The 19435-nt window shown below is 38.5% G+C and overlaps 1 protein-coding gene across 3 annotated transcripts in view; it reads left to right on the forward strand.

Moving 5' to 3' along the window:
- Gria3 (glutamate ionotropic receptor AMPA type subunit 3) overlaps positions 1–19061 on the forward strand; it is a 275928-nt gene extending 256867 nt beyond the window's left edge. Inside the window, exons 14-16 of one of the 3 annotated variants that reach the window (XM_048439292.3) lie at positions 8939–9053; positions 11623–11881; positions 16786–19061. In XM_048439292.3, coding sequence (XP_048295249.1) covers positions 8939–9053; positions 11623–11868 — 361 coding nt within the window. In that variant the 3' untranslated portion in view covers positions 11869–11881; positions 16786–19061. The remainder of the gene's footprint in view (positions 1–8938; positions 9054–11622; positions 11882–16785) is intronic. The other 2 variants (XM_048439290.3, XM_048439291.3) reach the window with 2 other exon arrangements.
- Positions 19062–19435: the final 374 nt, after the last annotated feature.

The following is a 19435-nucleotide window of genomic DNA, read 5'->3' on the forward strand; positions in this document are numbered from 1 at the left end:
GAAAGACACTGTGACCAAGACAAAGATTTAAATGATGCATTTCTTAGCCCCTTCTTTCCCCTGAAGATCAAATCACTGTGTTTCATTTCATTTGAAGAGGTTATAGAGCCTACATTGTCTGAAAGGTAGGACAACCATGTAAAGAACCGTGAAAGATTTGATGCACCTAACTTATTTTTGATTAGGGTGGGAGTTGGGGTTGGTGGAACAGGGTGGGGGGAAATGTTGTGGAAAGTTTAAAATCCATTCTCTTTATTTTTTTAGAGAGCGGTATAGCATTTGGCCCTTGGCACATGAGGCTGATACCCATTAGTCTGAAGTGGCAAAATGTGGTCTAATTGCTGAATTGACTTTTTTATTCAATTTTTCTAGCACTTAAATACTTCTCAAAATAGATCCAAAACAATAGAATACTGTATTTTAGTATATCATATTACATATACGTATGGTTATATAATAATATATAGTATCTATATATATGTGTGTGTATATATACACAGGCACTCAGAGTAAAACTGCTGGTGTTTCCTGTCTAGCATCACTACTAGGAATGCAGACATGTGACTGTGTGGCTGCTAGAATGTGTGCTGGAAGAGAGTGGCATGTATGTATCTTTGAGCTGACAATCTGTACCAAGTTTGTAGGTCTGATATATAGCCACCATTTATTTCAGTCTATATATAGATGCAAGATAGGGCTGATTATTTGTAGCCTGAATACTTACATGTCTTCAGAGACACTCATCATTTGAGTTTCTGGCCTCTCTTGATACTGCTGGAATAAACTAAAGAAAACAGACTTTCATATGATAAATGCCAACTCAATTTGATAGTATGAACTTCTAATGCAGGTTAAAATAGAATTTTTAAGCTTACTTGGACATCAAGTGGGAGTCACATTTAAAATGCAAGTTTTCAGTGAAATATATCACTTATCCACCTTAGTATTTTCTCTGGTTTCCTTCTCTCTGGTGGGAAGAAATCGAGGCAGTAATCTTCCCAGACAATTTAAGCTATGTAAAATAATTCATGGCCCATAATTATTTTTTTCTGTTTTAGAGGAGTAAGCCAGACAGAGGTCTAGTTTTTGAAAGAAATCCATCAGAGAAATCTATGATATGCGGAACGCAACTTCTTTTGCTTTGAATATGAGAGATTATCATATGGAAGTGCCACTGGTTTTAACTCCAGATTTCAAGTTTACGTCTGCGGCTGCTGTGCAAGCACAGATGTTCATCAATATATTTCAGTCATTAGCATTGTTAGGCCCTTAGAAAAATGACTCAAAGCTTTCAGCTCCTAATGTTATATGCATGCATTATTGAATTTGCTCTTTGCACTTATATTAAATTATGATCCCATTAGCAAGGAGTTAAATAGGTTTGAGCTACATTTGTGAACTACGTGGTTATAAATACCCTCTCAGAGGTGGCTTCTAGCAGCTAAGCACTGCAAAGCGCTGCAAATCATTGGATCTTCCTCTATGGAAATGAGGGTCACATGAGCAGTCAGAGTCTACTAGTGGCAGCAGTCAAAGGGTGATCCAAAGGCAAAATGTTTGAAATGACATAGACCTTTATTCTCCTACAATCCTGCATGCAGGAATGCCTGTGAAAAGTGGGAAAATAATATTTTGAATGACTTCAGACACCTGTGCACCTTAGGGCATGTTTTAAACTGTCATAACTTCCAATATCTGGCCCATGGACAAGAAAATCCCTTCACACTACACATATCTCAAGTTAACTAACAAAAAGGAAAACAAAAGGCCTCATGTTAGATCCTATCACTCAGCAAGGATTCTTCTCTCTTTCTTAACCACCATTTGACTCCAAAACACCCGTGCAATTATATCTGCCCCTACCTGCACATACTTCTTATGCCAAGTGGTACTACGGCTCCTCCAAGAGAGGCCAGAATGAGGGACTGAGAAGGGCGGTGCATTGCCATCTGGATGACTGATCACCATGACTACCTGAAGTATTCTCAGTTTAAAAAATTGGTAAGAAGGTGGAGAATAACTTTTCTCTCTCCACTGGGCTAAAGATATTCCATACGGGTTGTTCAGAAATGTAGCAAGAAGCAAGAATTAGCAATTTAAACGCAAATGTTTGGAGGCAGAACAAGATGGAAGAAATTTTTCCAACTTAATTTGCAATTGTTTCCATTTTCATCACCTAGATATCGTGTTGTCTAAGCAATTTTCTAATTACATCTATAAATTCACCATCCTTGCTCATTAATTCTTTTGCTTCTGTGTGATTTTTTTCTCTATAACCTATATATTGACATATATATTTATCCCCCGTAAGAGCACCATTTAAGATATTTGGGAATCATTAATTAGTCAAGCATTTGTTCTTTCAGTATTCCTGTTGAATACTGAAACAGAAAGTGAAATCTTTAGGATAGAATGTATCATTCAGTGTCTCTGCTGAATAAATGACACTACACTATAGCATGGGTTTCTATATTTCCCAGAATCATAGTCATATCCACAGTTTTAACTCTTCTCTTGTGCCTTCCAGGTCACCAGATTACTTGGGAATATCTACTTGGTAATGAATTTACTAGATCCAAATTCTCTTCTTTTTCCCTATAGATAGGCTCAGCACCCTCACATAACTCCACTGAACACAACATGGCTCCAAGCTGCTTCAGTTATTATTCTACATACTAAAAAAAATTAAAATTTTAAATAAATTTAGAAGCTGTTTTAACCAAAAACCTTATTTATTTGGGTTTTACAATAGGGAATCTACATTCACAGAAAAAAAAATGGTATTCTTATCTTTAAGCTATCTCCATGTGTAAGGTTTACCACTGCTAAGACAACATTGAGTCTTTGAAATGACTGGATAAGCCAGAGCCTAGAATTTAGACAACCACCACCTGGATGGGCTATGTGCTGGGCTCTGTATACTGTCAGTCCTTTGCTTTGGAACTGAGCTATTGCCAGGTGTGGATGGCTGAGACAAGCAGAAAATTTTTGTCATCTAGTCATATTTTTTTCAAAATCCAATTCATTAATGGCTTGCCTGGCACTTAATCTCTAGTCTCAGTTCTTGGAGATAGAGGCAGAAATATAAAGAATTCAGTGTCAGCCTTGGCTAAATATGAAGGCTGAGACCAGCCTGGGCTACAGAAGAATAGAGGGAGAGATGTGGGAGAAAGAGGGCAGAGTGGGTCAAACACTTGTTTTTGAGTCTGATGACCAGAGTTAGATCTCCAGAACCCACATGAAGGTAAAAGGGACAGAATTGATTCCCAGAAGTTCTTCTCTAGCCTGACCACATGTGTTATCTCTCTCTCTCTCTCTCTCTCTCTCTCTCTCTCTCTCTCTCTCTCTCTCTCTCACACACACACACACACACACACACACCATTTTTTAAAACAATAAATATTTTTAACAGAGAGAATTTTAAACCCACCAACCAATCAATCAACCAAAAATAAGTCTCACTGTTCCATGGAAGTCCTTCATACCCGTTTTCAGCTCTTCACATTTATAGAAATTTGTTATTTTAGACAAACAGCTTCACCCTCCTTCTGACCATCTTGTACTGTCTTCTGGACATTTAGATCATGCTTTCTTGTGGAAGGGTATGTAAAAATCATGAATTCACTACTCTTCAATAAATATCTGGCAAAAATATATAGAGAGAATTAACTATCAAATCAGTATAAATTACAATATTCCTCCTATATTAAAAGACGATAAGCAAATGGCAGTTACTGACCGTATTTTGAAAGGCTGTGTAATTCACATACACCGTTGCACTCACTCCAATCTACTTGGTAGTCTGCTTGATAATCATGTTTATAATTTTTATACCATAAAACATTTTCTTCTCTGGAGAACTGGACATTCTTGCCACAACCCCCAAACATTTTTGGTTTATTTTTTGAGGTAGGGTTTCTCTGTGTAGCTTCGGAGCCTGTCCTGGAACTAGCTCTTGTAGACCAGGATAGCCTTGAATTCACAGAGATTTGCCTGCCTCTGCCTCCCAAGTGCTGGATTAATGGCATGTGTCACCACCGCCCAGCCCCAAACATTTTTTAAACAAAGTAGAATATGAAACTGCTTTGTAAATAGTTTCTATTTCTTCATTTCCAGTATCTCAGGAAGATGCATATTTTAAAAAACAAAACCCCCACATTGCTCAAAATTAACAGTATGAATTTTTTACAGTGGAATTTTAGAAATAGTGATGAAAAATGGGGCCTGGGGATATTCCCAGATCCAATCAAATTTCACCAGAAAGCCCTCCAGTTTTCCCCTTCAGCTTGCTGACCAATGGCTCTAACTTTTGAGGGCTCTGCTCAGCAAAAAAGTTCATAGCAAGCCCTTCAGACAGCTACAGTTTGGCTAATTTCCGTGATAGAAATCTGACCTACTTTGTTAAATTCTTTCTGTTCTCTATTGAGGTGAGCACAATAAATATTTCTGACTTTGAATTCTCCCAGGTACCAGTCAAGGGGCTGCAGTAATTGCTCAAGACATTAACCATGAGAAGCATTACTGCATCACAGTAAAAGGCCCCAGCTGGAATATACACACTCTTGATAGATTGATAGTTATTTGGAGAATTGAGGTCCCTGAAAAAAAATTGTTATGGACATCTAAGCCTGAAGAGAAAAAAAATGAGGAGAGCTACCTACTCTTGTCTATGTTTCAGTAATGCATAGTAGAGAGCTCAGTGTATATTCATTCGCCTTATAGCCTGCCCTGTGATATGCGGAGGCTTAAGGAAATTACCTGACCTGCGTGTGCTTCAGTTTTATAATTTATAAAGTGAAGACCATAAATCTGCCTTCTTGTACTGGCCATTAAGCTTGACCAATAATAAAATTGACTATTGTACTTATGTAAAGGAACTAGGCTGAAAACTGAAAAACTAAAAGAGTTATCTTTGAAATGGTTATTTACTGGGAATATATAATAAATGAGGCTACAAAAGCATCAGCTATGATCTATGCCTTTGAGAAGCACAGTTTAGAAGGAGTCACAATACATACCCAGAAATAAGACAATATGGAGGATGACGGAAGGAGAAAACTTTTGAGCTGGGGGGGGGGGGAGAGCATCCTGACAGAAATAACTTCTAAAATGACAAAATACACATTTAATTCTCTTTTCTCCAAAACACCAGGATGTGTGTGTGTGTGTGTGTGTGTGTGTGTACATTTGTGTGTGTGCACACATGCATGTGTGTGTGTGCAAGCATGTGTATGTGTGTGTGCATGTGCACATGTGTATGAGTGTGTGAATATATTAAGTTGACTTGAGTTATACTTCAGAATGCAGCTAGTAGGCACAGGAAGGGAGAAACCTGTATGAGTCAAAGCATATTTACTTTGCCATTTTGGAAACTTAGTCTATCCCACAGCAACACAGAACCGGGGCGCTTTCTTCTCTCCATAGCACTCCTTACCTTGTTCAGTGGCATTATCTGTGATTTCTGATGACAAGTATTGTGTTCCTCGGGTGTGCTGCTGCTTGAAATGTTTGGCTTTGCCCTCGTTTTTATTTTGAAGCTCCCAAGAGCACATTAGTTCCCTGCCAAATTTCATTAACGCTGGGTTATTTGGTTTGTTTGTTTTTTGGGTTTTTTTTTTTTGGTTTTGGTTTTGGTTTTTTTCTAATCACAGACTAACCTTCCAGGAGTCTATGATCTGTCAGAGTTCTTTATTGTCTGTGTGTCTCAGAGAATATCTGGATGCTCTCAGCCTCAGCACTCTAGGCATTTGGAACCAGAGGATGCATTCATTGCTGTAAAGACAGTCCTGTAACTATAGGACATTTATCAACATGCATGGCCTCTACCTATGGGATGCCTGTATCATTCCCTAGCCCATTTTTGACAACAAAAATGACACCAGACATTACCAAATGTCCTTTGGAGGACAAAAAGCCCTGCTCCACCTGCCTGCTCAAAAGCTATTACACTAAGGTAACCTGTTCTGTAAACTGGAATGGGAAATAGCTCCTAGCTGTCCTCTGAAAGCTACTGAATGGCCCAAGGCAGGTATAGGCCATTTGTCAGAAGGAGAACACTAATATGCTGAAATACTAAGTCTGAACTTAGGCAAGAGTACATAGTTGACAGCCCCTAAAATTCATCCATTTTCCAAAGCAGCGCTTACAAAACATTTTGTTCTGGGACTCTTCATATTCTTAAAAATTATTGCAAAAATCTAAAACTGTTTTATTTATGTATATTGTATCTATTAATGTTTATCATGTCCAAAATGAAAACTACATAATTTTAAGAGAATACATTCATTGATTTACTTTTAAAATAATACAGTACATTTTAAAATAAATAATATCCTTTTATAAAAACTATTTTCAAAACAAAAGTTATAAAAGTGAAACTGGCTTATTCTGCAGATCTCTTATATTTGGCTTATACTAAAGAATTGGATTATCATTTCTGTTTCCTCATTCAATTTGTTATGATTTCACATATCCTATAAGGAATTTGTATATCATGAAGGAATAATCGTGAGAACAGGCAATTTATGCCTTATCACTATAAAATGATTTGACTTCACAGACCCTTTAATGAAAGGGTTTCAATGATCCCCCAGGGGTCCCTGAAACACACTTTGAGAGCCACTGCTCTAAACCCACGTAGCCCCCTTTTATCAATCTATGTCACTTAAATGTTTATGAACATCTTCTAAAACCAGAGTATCTAGAGAATGGAACCCTTCAGGAGCCCTAGTGTGGTAACTTTAATGAGGCTGTTCCATTCCTAAGATCTAATAAAAGCAGCAGTACTGAACAAATTGAGTGAGATATTTTTAAGAATGCAGAACCTTGAAGGAGAATGAGGCCTGATGAGAACCAGTCAGAGAGCAATGAGAAGTCACTGAACCATTTGAAATCAAAAGGAAGTACAGGAAAAAAATGTCCCGATGAACCCAGGTCACCCCTCATGTCATTAGAAGCATCTTACCCTGTATCTAGAGGCAACTTCCATAATGCTATATCTCACATCAGAACCTGGTCCAAAGCACAGCACTTGGAGAGAAGTGATGGTGATGCCACAACAAATAATAAAGAAGAGAAAGAAAGAAATAGCAGTTGGGAGTAGGGGAGAAGACAACTCCCACATTGCTCTCGGGACCATAGATGGTCTTGTTACCTTTAAATAAACTAAGACATAACTTTTCCTGCCAATACTTTCTTAAGGAGGCTCAAAATTCTGTGTATGCTTTGCTGCAATTCTGGTTAGTACTTGAGAAGCCTAGGATTTGAGTGCTGATGGAAGGAACATTTTAAAGTATGAAAGGAACTCAACTACCTTGTAAGTCACAGAATGGAGATATTCTGGTTACCATGCCCTGCACTAACGAAGAGGGTAATAATCTCCTTGCTGCCAAAGGTTTATTGCTTTTCAAATCCCAAGTACTCTGAAATTGCGTATTATTTTTAAATGATGATACATGTCTCAGAATATCTCAAACCAAAACGCTCTTTCTGCTCTCAACTGCAACGGGAAAAGAAAGGAAAGTTTAGGACCTGGTATGACAGAGACCAGATCTTTGTCACTATAAGAAGTCTTGTCTTTAACCAGCTATGTTAATAGGTCCAACTTCTCCCAAGTAAGCTAAGAAATGTTGCAGCATGCCCATAGTTACATAAATTTTGTGACTTCCTCTTTTAAAGCCCGTGGCATTAGACCAACACACACTAGCATTGGTAGTACTGTTCACAAGAAGCTGAATATAGCTTTTTGCCTCATCATAGAATTAGGGTGCCCATTCCATATAACACAGTTTTTGCCTAAAGTTTTTAGAGAAACTTAGTTTTAAATTCGAAAGAAATTTAGGAAGAAGAAAGGGTAGTGGTCCCTATTTCTATTTGACAGCCAAACAAATCGCTCAGGGCAAAACATTGTTGTCATGAGGCCAGTCAGACTCACACGTTGTGCCCAATGGTTTCAAAAACAGTCTTTATACATTGAGTACTAGAGGACCAAGGAGAATGCAGTAACCTAGCCTCCTGAAGATGTATTAGTCTCTCACTTAAAGGGGTCTTATTTTATCAAACTCTTCCCCACAGTACCACTCAACAGTAGTAATGTCAGCTGGCCATTTTACACAATACTGTACTGATATTGTGCTATGCAAGACCCTGCTCCACTTTCTGGGGATCTGACCTAATTGTAGGCACATCAGAGAGACATACAGTCTAACTCAGACACCTCCCATGGACCTGTTTTTCTCCTGTTGAAGATGCCCCTTCATCAAAAATTTCAAGGTTTACAATGAACTTTTAATGTTAAGAGTAGTGTGTGCGTAGGAATTAAACTGTATGGTCATTACGTGAGGATACGTGTATAGTTCAGTTCTTGAATAGATTATCTTCAGCTGGGCAATAGATTTGTGCAATATGGGACAATTAATCCAAAGGCATGTTCTTTATACAGGATCCGTTTTCTGTTCAAATTCATTCATTATTCTTGGTCCACAATATACAAATGTTTCCCTTCTGGCCCTGTCCCCTTCCAATCCCCTCCCACACCCATAACTTGCTTTCTGTCTGGAAGTACAACAAGACACCCGGTTAGATCAAACCTAGCACGCCTCCACCACAAAGTTACTGCAAGCTGCCGCCGACGATTGTCACTTGAGGGGAGACCCTCCTCGCTACACACAGCCTGTTTGAAGAGTGCCTTTTTTTCTATCCTCATTATTTAACAGTGTGTGCCGATTACTCAAAGCGATATGGGCAGGCCCTGGTAAATATAGCGTTGCTGTAGTGTTAACTTTTTATAAGGTAATGATCAGGTTGCCTGCAGTGTCTAAAATTACTCTGTGGCCAGGGCCCCCTGCTTTATCGCTTTCTATAGTTTTAAAGTAGTTTGAAGCTTGAATAACATAAAATAACATAATATAATGTTATTTATGTTATTTCCCACGTGAAGAACGCCTGTAAACCTTGCAGTATTGAAACTCAGTGAACAAGGCATCTTAGACAAGCTGAAAAACAAATGGTGGTACGATAAGGGGGAATGTGGAGCCAAGGACTCCGGGAGTAAGGTCAGTCGCTGAAGGTCTTTTTGTACTGATTAGCAATCACATTTTGACCCACTGTTTATTTTCTACCCCCAAATGGCTTTCCTTCCCAACACACACACCCTGCCACAGTGGGACCCCTTCATAACACCAGCACTGTAGAAATAAGACAAATACCAGCCTCATAGACCTGCTATGTGACATCAACCCATTATGATATAGATCTCTTCTGATTAGGGACTTGATCTGGCTCGACGCACTTCCAAAAGTATAAAGTAACAAGCTGTGTTATAAAGGGGTTTTGCTGTAGTTCACATTTTTAAAGTTCAAAGAGAAAAAAAAAAAACAATCTTAACTCAAAAAAAAAAAGATCCAATTGTGACAGTACTTTATCTTAATCTCATGCAGTGTCAGAGACTGCAGTTGTAAATACCGCTGGTTATTAATATGTCTTTGTCATCAGAAAACAGTCAAGCAAGTAACAAAGGCTAGTCTCTGTAAGCAGAATGATTAGCTCCCTCCCAGCTGCTGTGATATTAAATTCAGCATCTGTTTGGATCTCAAATCTCATTAAGTCTGTCACACTTTTCTCTTCCAAAGGTGTAATTTGAATCTCTGTATGTAATACTTTTAAAATTTAGTCGCATGCTCCTTAAGGGTGTACATTGTCAGGATTAACATCACATTGATAAGCATGAAACACTCTTCCCCGCCTCCTTCCTCTCCCCGCCCCTTGCTCCCCTAAGAAAGTTCTTTTTAGTTTCAATTTTTGCCTTTTCCTTTTTCTGAACTAATATTGTGGTATCAGTTAATTCATTTCATGAAATGCCACTCATTTTCCCCATGCAGCGAACCATTTTGCTACTGGTTTTGTACATCCCACAGCAGGGAATTCTGTAAAACTTCAACACACGAAATTTGAAGTGTTGTTACTGATACAGACCACATGGATTATGTAAAGGATCTTTTATCCCATTCAGTGTCATGCACATACACATCTATGACAGTAGAAGGAAGAGTCCAGAAATTAGTCTATTTCTTGATTGACTATTAACTATGCCCTCAGCGAGTCTGGTGGGCCGCCTTAAGGAAATGACTACTGTCCAATAAGGGACAGGTGTCCTTACTATTCATCCACCTGTCATTCATTCTAGAAAAGTGACTATATGTATGACTGGCAAGGACATAAGGCACCCCCACACCCACTCTAAATACAATTTAATTTCATTTGGCCTTTTTATTGCAGTAACCAGGTATAGTGTTGGTTCCCATGAAAATAGAATTAGAAGGATATGGCCATTTAAATTTATCAGGTCTAGCTGAGCCACAGTACTGATGGCCAGCAATGACCATCATCTGTTTACTATGTCATCATTTAGAGAAAATGTTAAAAATCCACAGTTTTAAAAAAAAATGGGTATTCTGTTCAACTCCTTTCAGCAGCAAAATGGTTACATTTCCTCTAAAAAGACTACAAAATGCTATTTTTTTTCAAAGAAAGACTCCTGGCCCTTGGTGTGTCCTACCTCAAGGTAGGGCTTGAGACACCAATTTTTTTCTTTCCATTATTCAGTGGTTCAGGTTTTTTTTTTCTTTTTCACGCAAGCAGACAGCTTAGTCAGAGTTGTTGTTTGATATGAAAGGCACTGACCACCTTCTTCGATTTTTGCTCCACCTTAAGTAGAAAGCAGATAGGTGTAGCATTTTTCTTAAAATTGGTCCTACATTCCCTGGAGTAAAACCTTATAATGAGCTGAAATTTTTTGATTTTTTTGGTTTTTGTTTTTAATCATCAATGATCTAGAAAATCTTTCTGATTTGTGTGGAGTCAATTGAGTACACAAAGGACCCTCCTGATGGCTCCCTTAAACTTTCAGGAAGATGGAGCGAAGCCAGCTCTGTGCTGTACCCTTGATCTAGTGGTACAAAGGCTTGCTGCCCTGATTTTGAACTTAGCAACCAGTTCTCCAAGAGGGCATTGTATCAGTCGCTGGGAGAAAAGAAGACTTATTCCTTTTTACACAACTCCCCATGAAGTAAATCTCCACACAAGAATATAAGGAATCTCTAGTATTCTCACTAGTAGCTTAAAGACTAATTGTTAAGAAAGTTTGTCACAGAGAAAACAAGGGGAAAGGGGTATTGTGAGAGAGGGGGGAAAGAGTGCTTCAGTTCCCAAATGAAAAGAATGTTACATTTGTAGGGATTATGCCATGGCTCAACTCTGGAAAATGGTGTGTGTTTAGGCTAGCAGAGAGATACATTATGCTTGTGTTTACTCTTTTGTTCCCCTGAACAAATGATGTCATATTCAGTGGTTGAACACTGTGTTAATTATTTGTAGATACTAAGAGGCATAAAGAATGAAAACTAAAGGACATTTAAGTGAGAACCAAAACTGTCAACAGAAGCACAATCTAGCATCTTGCTGGTCATTGTGAAACATCAGCCAGTTTCCAGAGCTGAGTCCTAACACTTACACAATGTTTAGTTATTTTACAATTTAGACCTTTTCTATACTGTTGTGATGTCTTATGATGTCCTATTGCCTTTGTTTTCCTCAAGAACTAATCGCCTTGTTCATTTTTCTTAGGACAAGACCAGTGCTCTAAGCCTGAGCAATGTGGCAGGCGTGTTCTATATACTTGTCGGAGGTCTGGGTCTGGCCATGATGGTGGCTTTGATAGAATTCTGTTACAAATCACGGGCAGAGTCAAAACGCATGAAACTCACAAAGAACACCCAAAACTTTAAGCCTGCTCCTGCCACCAACACTCAGAATTACGCTACATACAGAGAAGGCTACAACGTGTATGGAACAGAAAGTGTTAAGATCTAGGGGTACGGTTAAGGTCTAGTAAACTAATCAGCCTTATGTTTCTGTGTGTTAACCTTTTGTTGTTGTTGTTCTGTTTCTTTTTACTTTGGTTTGATTTTAGCATTGTGTTTTGCTACTATTTAGTTACATGTAAACAATGATTGTTGTCTCTTGTCGGTGAGCAGTAGTTTTTTTTTTCTAAAAGCATAATTAGAATTAAGTTATGGCCTATGACACAAAAGAAAAAAGAAACAATTCTTAAAGCAGTAGTGTTGAATACAAATGTATGTGAGTACCATGTGTGACCCACATGAATAACATTTAACTGTTCTAGTAGGTATAGTAAAAGTAAAACATCTGAAGTTAATCATAATGACGCATTTCACTGAGGCCAAGATGTCAAAATACCATTTCAATTGCTGTCAAGTAAACCAGAATATTAAAAATAAATGAAACATTTTATGTTATTTTATCCATACTAATCTTTGAAATTTGGGATGCTTTTGTACTTAGGACATACCTCAAGCAATACTAGCAACATATCAAATACTCAATAGTTACATGTTCCCCAAGGCTACCATGTTAGACAGTATAGTTCTAGAGAAAGCAGATATTCTGGAACTATAGTTTAAACTAGGAAATAGGAGAAAGACCCTGCCACCTCAGGTGGGGAAGTTATGGTTCTTCTAATTAATCAGTGGGAGCATGAAGCAAATTTCTTAATCTTTGAGTCCCTTTGTTATCCCTTCCTTGGAACTGATGGTGCTCAGGTAAGTAAGGGTCCAGGTTCCTTGCTGCTGACCAAATCAAAATTAATACTTAGGAAAACCTGACTCCCAATAACTCCTCTAAGTTATTAGGCAAGCATGTATTCAAATAATGCCTCCATTCTACAAGTATATCAAAGAATAGTTTTACCACCTTCCAAGTATATTTGCCTAACTGACATGCCTATGGAAAGTGGAACAGAACAATTAGCAACTTCCTATTCCTTATTTTAAATGGCTAACTGTGGCCTCATCAGTAAATGTTAATATACTCTAGTTTCTATTAAGACTTCCACATTTGACCCTCTTATATATAAGCTTGCAAATAAATATTTAGTCAATTTTTAGATATTTTATCCAAACAAATCATTTGCTATCACCATGGAAAGCACCGTTTCATTTGATGAAGTTGCTAGTTGTCCTGTTGCCCTATAGATTGCAGCTACTACACACCCAGTACACTGAACTAACCTGTTAACAAATTGTTTCCACTATATTTGTGAATGTTCAACCCATAAGTTCATCCGTCATTAGCACTATTGGCATGCAATCATTTAACGTTCTCATGTGCTAGTGATTTTAGTTGATGATACAATTCAGTTGGGGACACATTATTTGATTTTTTTATAGGACTGTAAAGGAGCAATTTCAATCTAGCACAATTGCTGCAAATCCCAAGAAGTTGAAGTTCAATTATCTAATACATCTTAAGAATGTATAGTGGTTTTCCCAGTTCTGTCACAACTATTCCCTCAGTTGTGATGAAACAGAGCAGGCAGTATTTTCTCTCAGGTACCTAAAACTCAGTCACAGCCAGTGGCTTGTCCAAGGCAATACAACTAAGTAGTGGCAGGTTCAGGTCGAAAGTACAGCCCTGCCTCCTCAAACTGTAGTCTGCTCATCTTCAGGAAACTTGAAACCTTAGCGAGATTTTGTCAATTTGAAAAGAGATAGTAAGTTTATGTCACAACTGTTCATGAAGGCCATCAGGTGGCTCAGCAGTTTTAGAGCCCTCGCTGCTCTTGCAAGGGGCTAGCATTCAGTTCCCTGCATCCACATAGTAGTTGCACAACCTTATAAAACTCCAGTTTCAGGTGAGCCAATGCCCTCTTCAAACCCCCATGGGCATGGTACACATGTGATGTGCTTATATGCACACAGACAAAACACTCATGTACAAAAATAAGCATAAGCAATATAGATATCATTAAAAGCCATTTGGAAAACTGCACAGACCCTTCATGTCCCACTTTTGTACATCCCACTCCATATACGACTATACATATTCCTAGTTTCTTGAGAAAGAATCTTTTACAACAGAACAAGACTCAAAGAATTATGGTCATACTTTCCAATTATTATATACAGTCTCTACTTAAATCCCCAGAATAATATTTTTCAACCACAAATTACGTGGAGATCTTCTGAGATTGAGGATCCTAACAGATTCTAGAGAAAATTTCAGAAGAAAGAAGGGAAGGGAAAGGGAAACCTGGAAGAGAAAGGGGGAAAGAATGGAAGAAGAGGGACGGAGTGGAGAGGAGAAAATGGAGGGGAAGGGAAGAGGTAGAATTAGATTATCAATCCTTTGAACACATTATTAGAGTCTTAAATTAGAAGTCATAGAATTATTAGATGGAATAGCCTCAAAACCTAGCTTGCTATAATTTGTAGCTTTCTGGCTTTCTTCTAGTCAACTTGAATGTGCTACTATTGTGGAGCAAAATTCTGGCTAATTAAGATAAAGATTTCACTTTAACAGACACCAGTACCATCATGTTTACATCTCAGTTACCCAATTCCTTAGTAGTCATCTCTAGCACAATAAAGAAGCCTGAGAAGAGCCTCTGTATAAAAGAAATCCCCAGCCCAATCTGCCCATGTCATTATGGGATTTAGTGCCTCCCCTATACATCTATGATTTCCAAACAAGTCCTACAATATCTCTAAATACCTTCTGATCTCTTATCTAGTTTCTAGTTTTCTGGTTATGGTCTATTCAGGGACACGCATGTGAAAAGGTACCCTGAAGTTTTACTTGTTTTGCTAACTATCGGGGCCTGCCTTATGAGTTTATAGGACCATTAAGTGAGTAGAAAGTGTGCTCAGTCTAAGTCACCCAGAATAATAAGATCCAATAAAATATGTCTAATAAAAAGGCACCTTAGTGAGGCTATAGGCTCTCCATTCATTTTCTATGTCATGCTTACTGGTCTCAGGAACACATGTCTCGGTTTGGGATTCTGTTTAGCATCACTTGAGAGCAAAAGTTGTCTTGACAGCCTGTTACCTCTCTAAGTTACTGACCAGGCCTTAGAGGTAAACCCCACCTGAGAGCATTCCCTGGCAAGTGACTCCTCCTCACTCTTCCCTGCGGATGACCATCTTAACTGCTTTGAGAAATCTTCCAGTTTCCTCAAGACTAGACAAAACTACATCTAGCTTTTTTGGCTTCCTCAGTGATGCTTGTGAAATCCCTCTCGTTGGAAAGAACTCAACAAACCTGGAATGGGGGGGGATTCCATTTTTCCTCTAGGTCTACTCTGTTCCATCTAATGAAATACTAATATTTTCAAAGTGATCAGCTTTACTTTGGCAGCCTATATGTAGATATTCTTTGAGTGGAAGTAAGGTTGAGATAGGGGCTTATTCTGTAACCCACATTGACCTAAAACTCCCAGCAACTCTCCTGTCTCAGCCTCTAAATGCTGGGAATCATAGATGTGAGCGATCAGGCCCAACTTGCACAGACATTCTTGTTGGAGATTTTTTTCACTGCTTACGGGAGTTATTTTTTAAAAGAGAACGAATAATAAAAATTTTATGTCAAGTGGAGACAAATTCCTGAGTAACTGAGGCAGTGATGTTCTTTTTTTCTCAGAGGGCTTTTATCTCAGTAGTGATGCTATTTCCCCTCCTGCTGTTTAGAAGCAGGAAACAGTCACTGAGAGGTCAAGTCCCTTTCTTAGAGTTATGAGACCAGATACGGATGTATCATTGACAATAAGAGAAAAAAAAAGAGTTGACTCCAGATAAGGCTATACCATTGACTATAAGAGAGAAGCAACTCCATATAAGAATGTATCATTGACCATTAAAAAGAGAGTGGGAAATGACTCCAGATAGGGATAGATATACCTTTGACTATAAAAAAAAATAGAGATGATACCAAATAAGGATGTACCCTTGACTATAAGAAAGAGAAATATGACTCCAGATAAGAATATACCATTGACAATAAGAGAGACTCAGGACTTGGGGATATAGCTTTTTCTACTTCCATGTTAACTTTTTTGGCTCTTTGCACACATATTTAACGTTCTCACATGTTTTTATTCCAGAACCAGGATTAGATAAAAACATTATTCATTCAACTTAAATTCAGGGTTCACTAAAGAGAAAAAATGAGTGTTCCAGTAGCATACAGAGAAAGATGATTGAGAAGGTGTGTGATCCTGAGTTTACAGAGTCAGGGGCAATGGATCCCTACATCTAGTGAAGGCCATGATAATGAGAGGATTACCAGTATCCTCTCAATCAGGCCACTAATTTCAAGGCAAAGCACCTTCACGGGTATCACTGCCATTGCCTGTTTTCTAGAATGTGCTATCCCTTTAAACTCCTTGTGTTACTTTCAGACTTTAAACACTAAGGTTGAAGGTATTAAGAGAAATGAACAATCCACAATCAGGGAACAAATAAATTTTCTTCTCATAGTCAAAACGGATTTGAATTCAGTGAGCAGTAACTTTGTGTACCCTGTGTCCTGGGCTGGGAAAACAATGCTGGTCACATCTGCAATCAGAATATACCCTGCAATGTATTTTTCTGGACTACCTCTATTTAAATGTCACTAAAACTTTCTAATATACCTACACCCTGAGTGATTAAAGTCTTGAGTTAGATTTCCTGCATGTTAGTATAGCTCACGCCTATGATAGAAATCACCTTTATTTAATCTATTCCAAAGCATCTGCATCCAGTTGAAAATCTTAACCAGACCTGTTGACTATATCCAGTCAAACTGGGGGTGGGGGAAGGCTGCAGTAATGCCAGTTGAAGAAAACAATCACTTTTTTTGTTGTTGTTCAAAGTGAAGCGAGCCATTAGTAAATGTCTTGGTTCCCAGTAAAATGTCCCTTCACATTGTAATGTCCCCTTGCCTTTGCAGATCCCTTCCCACTGGAAGCATGCAATGAGAGGAAATCACTGAAAATGTGGCTGCTTCAAGGATCCTGAGCCAGATTTCACTCTCTTTGGTGTCGGGCATGACACGAATATTGCTGATGGTGCAATGACCTTTCAAAAGGAAAAACTGATTTTTTTTTTCCTTCAGTGCCTTATGGAACACTCTGAGACTTGCGACAATGCAAACCATCATTGAAATTGTTTTGCTTTGCTTGATAAAAATTAAAATAAAACCAACAAAAAAAGGACATGCAAGATTCCAGTATGTGAAAAAAATCTTATTAAAAACATCAATTCAACAAAAGCCATTGTTTGATACCACTGCACAATATACAAAACCATGTTCTTTAAACACACACCACATACACATGCATACATGCACATACGCACACACATACATACACACACACACACACACACACACACACACACACACACACACAAATTTAATTCCAGTTCAGCAAACAGACCCATCTTAGCTAAAAGAAGTAATTCCTCCTGATTAAAAAAAAAGTCTGTCTCCCAGTATTTGAGCAGACAGACAGGCATTTCTTCTAGGATCTGCTGATCAAATGTTTTTGGTATTTCCTGTTGGTGGTGATGTTCTGTGCACCCTATTTCCTTTTGATGTTGCTAAAATGTGTATATCTTTAGAATGTAAATGTGACACTTAAGAAAATTCAGATGCTTTGGGAAAGAGACTGAATGGTGACTTCAGTTATTGACTTCTTGCAGTGGTTTTGTGAAAAATTTTAGAACTTCCCATAGTGGAAGTGAATGGATTAATAGAGCTTTCAAAATTGACTTCTGTGTGTAGCAAGGGGTGGGCACCATCAGGCAAACCTCTTGGTGCTTTCCTAAAGCAGATCCCGGAGCTTTCCAAGAAGCCTGGAATTACAGATCTGTTTTCCTTGATTCGGTGTGCATTTTAAGTCGACATAGCCGAGTAGTAAGCATTGAGGTGAGGGAAATGCTGCCTATTCTCCCAGTTGTGTTTGGACTATCTCTCTCAGAAACAACACTGTGTTTAGCTCTGCTTTCTCTGCTAAGTATGCCTTTCAAGTGTATAACACGGAGACAGGACCGTGTTTCAAGGCAGGCCAGTGGGTTCAGACCACAGTTCTCAATCTGACTTTACTCTTGCTAGGTCTGTTTGACCAGCTGTTGCCTGTTACCGCCTGCCTGTGGCTCTCCGTCAGACTGCATGTGTCCTTTTCTAGTTTGCAAAGACTAAGATGCATTCCCAAACCTATTGCTAAACTGAAGGGCCTCAGCATCACTCCCAGGTCCTTGCTTGGAGCAGTTTCTCTACTGACTCACTGAAGATCGCTCCACTGCTCCATGGGCTGTCAAGTAACTAATTGCACACCTGCTGTTGGCATCATCAGAACAGTCAGAGGAAACAGTCTCCGCTCACTAATTACCTCCTATATAACGACGTATGCTTTATGTAGTTCAATAGTTTGCTCTCATCAGTAACGTGCATTGGAAAGTTTCCAGACTGTACAAATTAGGAGCCCACCTTCATTTCCCAAGTGTGACCCTTAGATGCTTAGTTGACTCGCTGCATATTTGCTCTCGTCTTATTTGCTCTCGTCTTCAGAAAAGAAAAGAAGAGGTCTCGTTCCAATGAAACATTTCCAGAAAGGTGTAATATAGACTTTCATTCCAGAAAGTGTGTCATAAGCAAAATAACTCACCTGTCAGATTTTAAACGGTATTAAATACAAAAGAAAGATGTTGTGTTTTGTTTTGTTTTGTTTTCATGAAACTGTGATTTTTCAACTTCTGAATGCTATCATGTCCCAGTGCGGGAATCTAACGCTGTGTGAATATGAAGTTGTATAAAACAAACCAACAAACCTAAATACAAATGTTTTCCTAGGCACTGTATAAAGAGAAATGTATGTTTATTGACTCAAATCAGTTTTTCAGAGAGGAAACTTTACTGAGATTAAGAAGCGGGTAAATTGGTTTGTTATTTAAAAAAAACTTGCATGTTTAAAAAATGTTGATTGCTTCAAATTTCTACTATTAACTTCAAGCTATGGGATTTTGGCGGTAGTCACTTGAGGATTTTTTTCCAATTCTTTTCTTTTTGTTGTTAAAGCTGTACTTCAGTGAACAGAAAAATTGCCAAGCAAACTAATGGCCGTAAAAGTGTAAATTGCATGTGCGGGCATAATTACTGAACCTCATTGCGATGAGGTATTGTACAAAGTTTTAATACATTTTGTAAATAAAATTGTAAAGAAAGAATTCTGTCTCTGCACTCTGACTAGCTGTTTCAAATTTACGTGGCATGGATGCCAAGAAGTCATTATTCACTAATTAACTTCTCACCTGAAGCCCTGCCAGGGCTCTAACAGCCTCCTTAGTATGAGGAGATTGCATCTCTCCCCAGCCCAACTGCAAATCAGTCAGTCTTCAGACTCCAGGCCCCTCAGCCAAACTGAGCCTCACTCCCACATTTGACATTAGCTTGACTTGAAGATCTTCCTCTCTCCTTCACTTTCAGCAACCATTAGGGATCTTTCCCCTCCTCCACTGGAGAACCTTTATTCAATCAAGACTCACCAATGTCATATGGGTAATGAAAGAATGCAGGGAACTAGATTGGTCTTCAATTTCTG

The sequence above is a fragment of the Myodes glareolus genome, chromosome X (assembly GCF_982192425.1).
Source record: "Myodes glareolus chromosome X, mMyoGla1.1, whole genome shotgun sequence".
Classification (NCBI taxonomy): Eukaryota; Metazoa; Chordata; class Mammalia; order Rodentia; family Cricetidae; genus Myodes; species Myodes glareolus.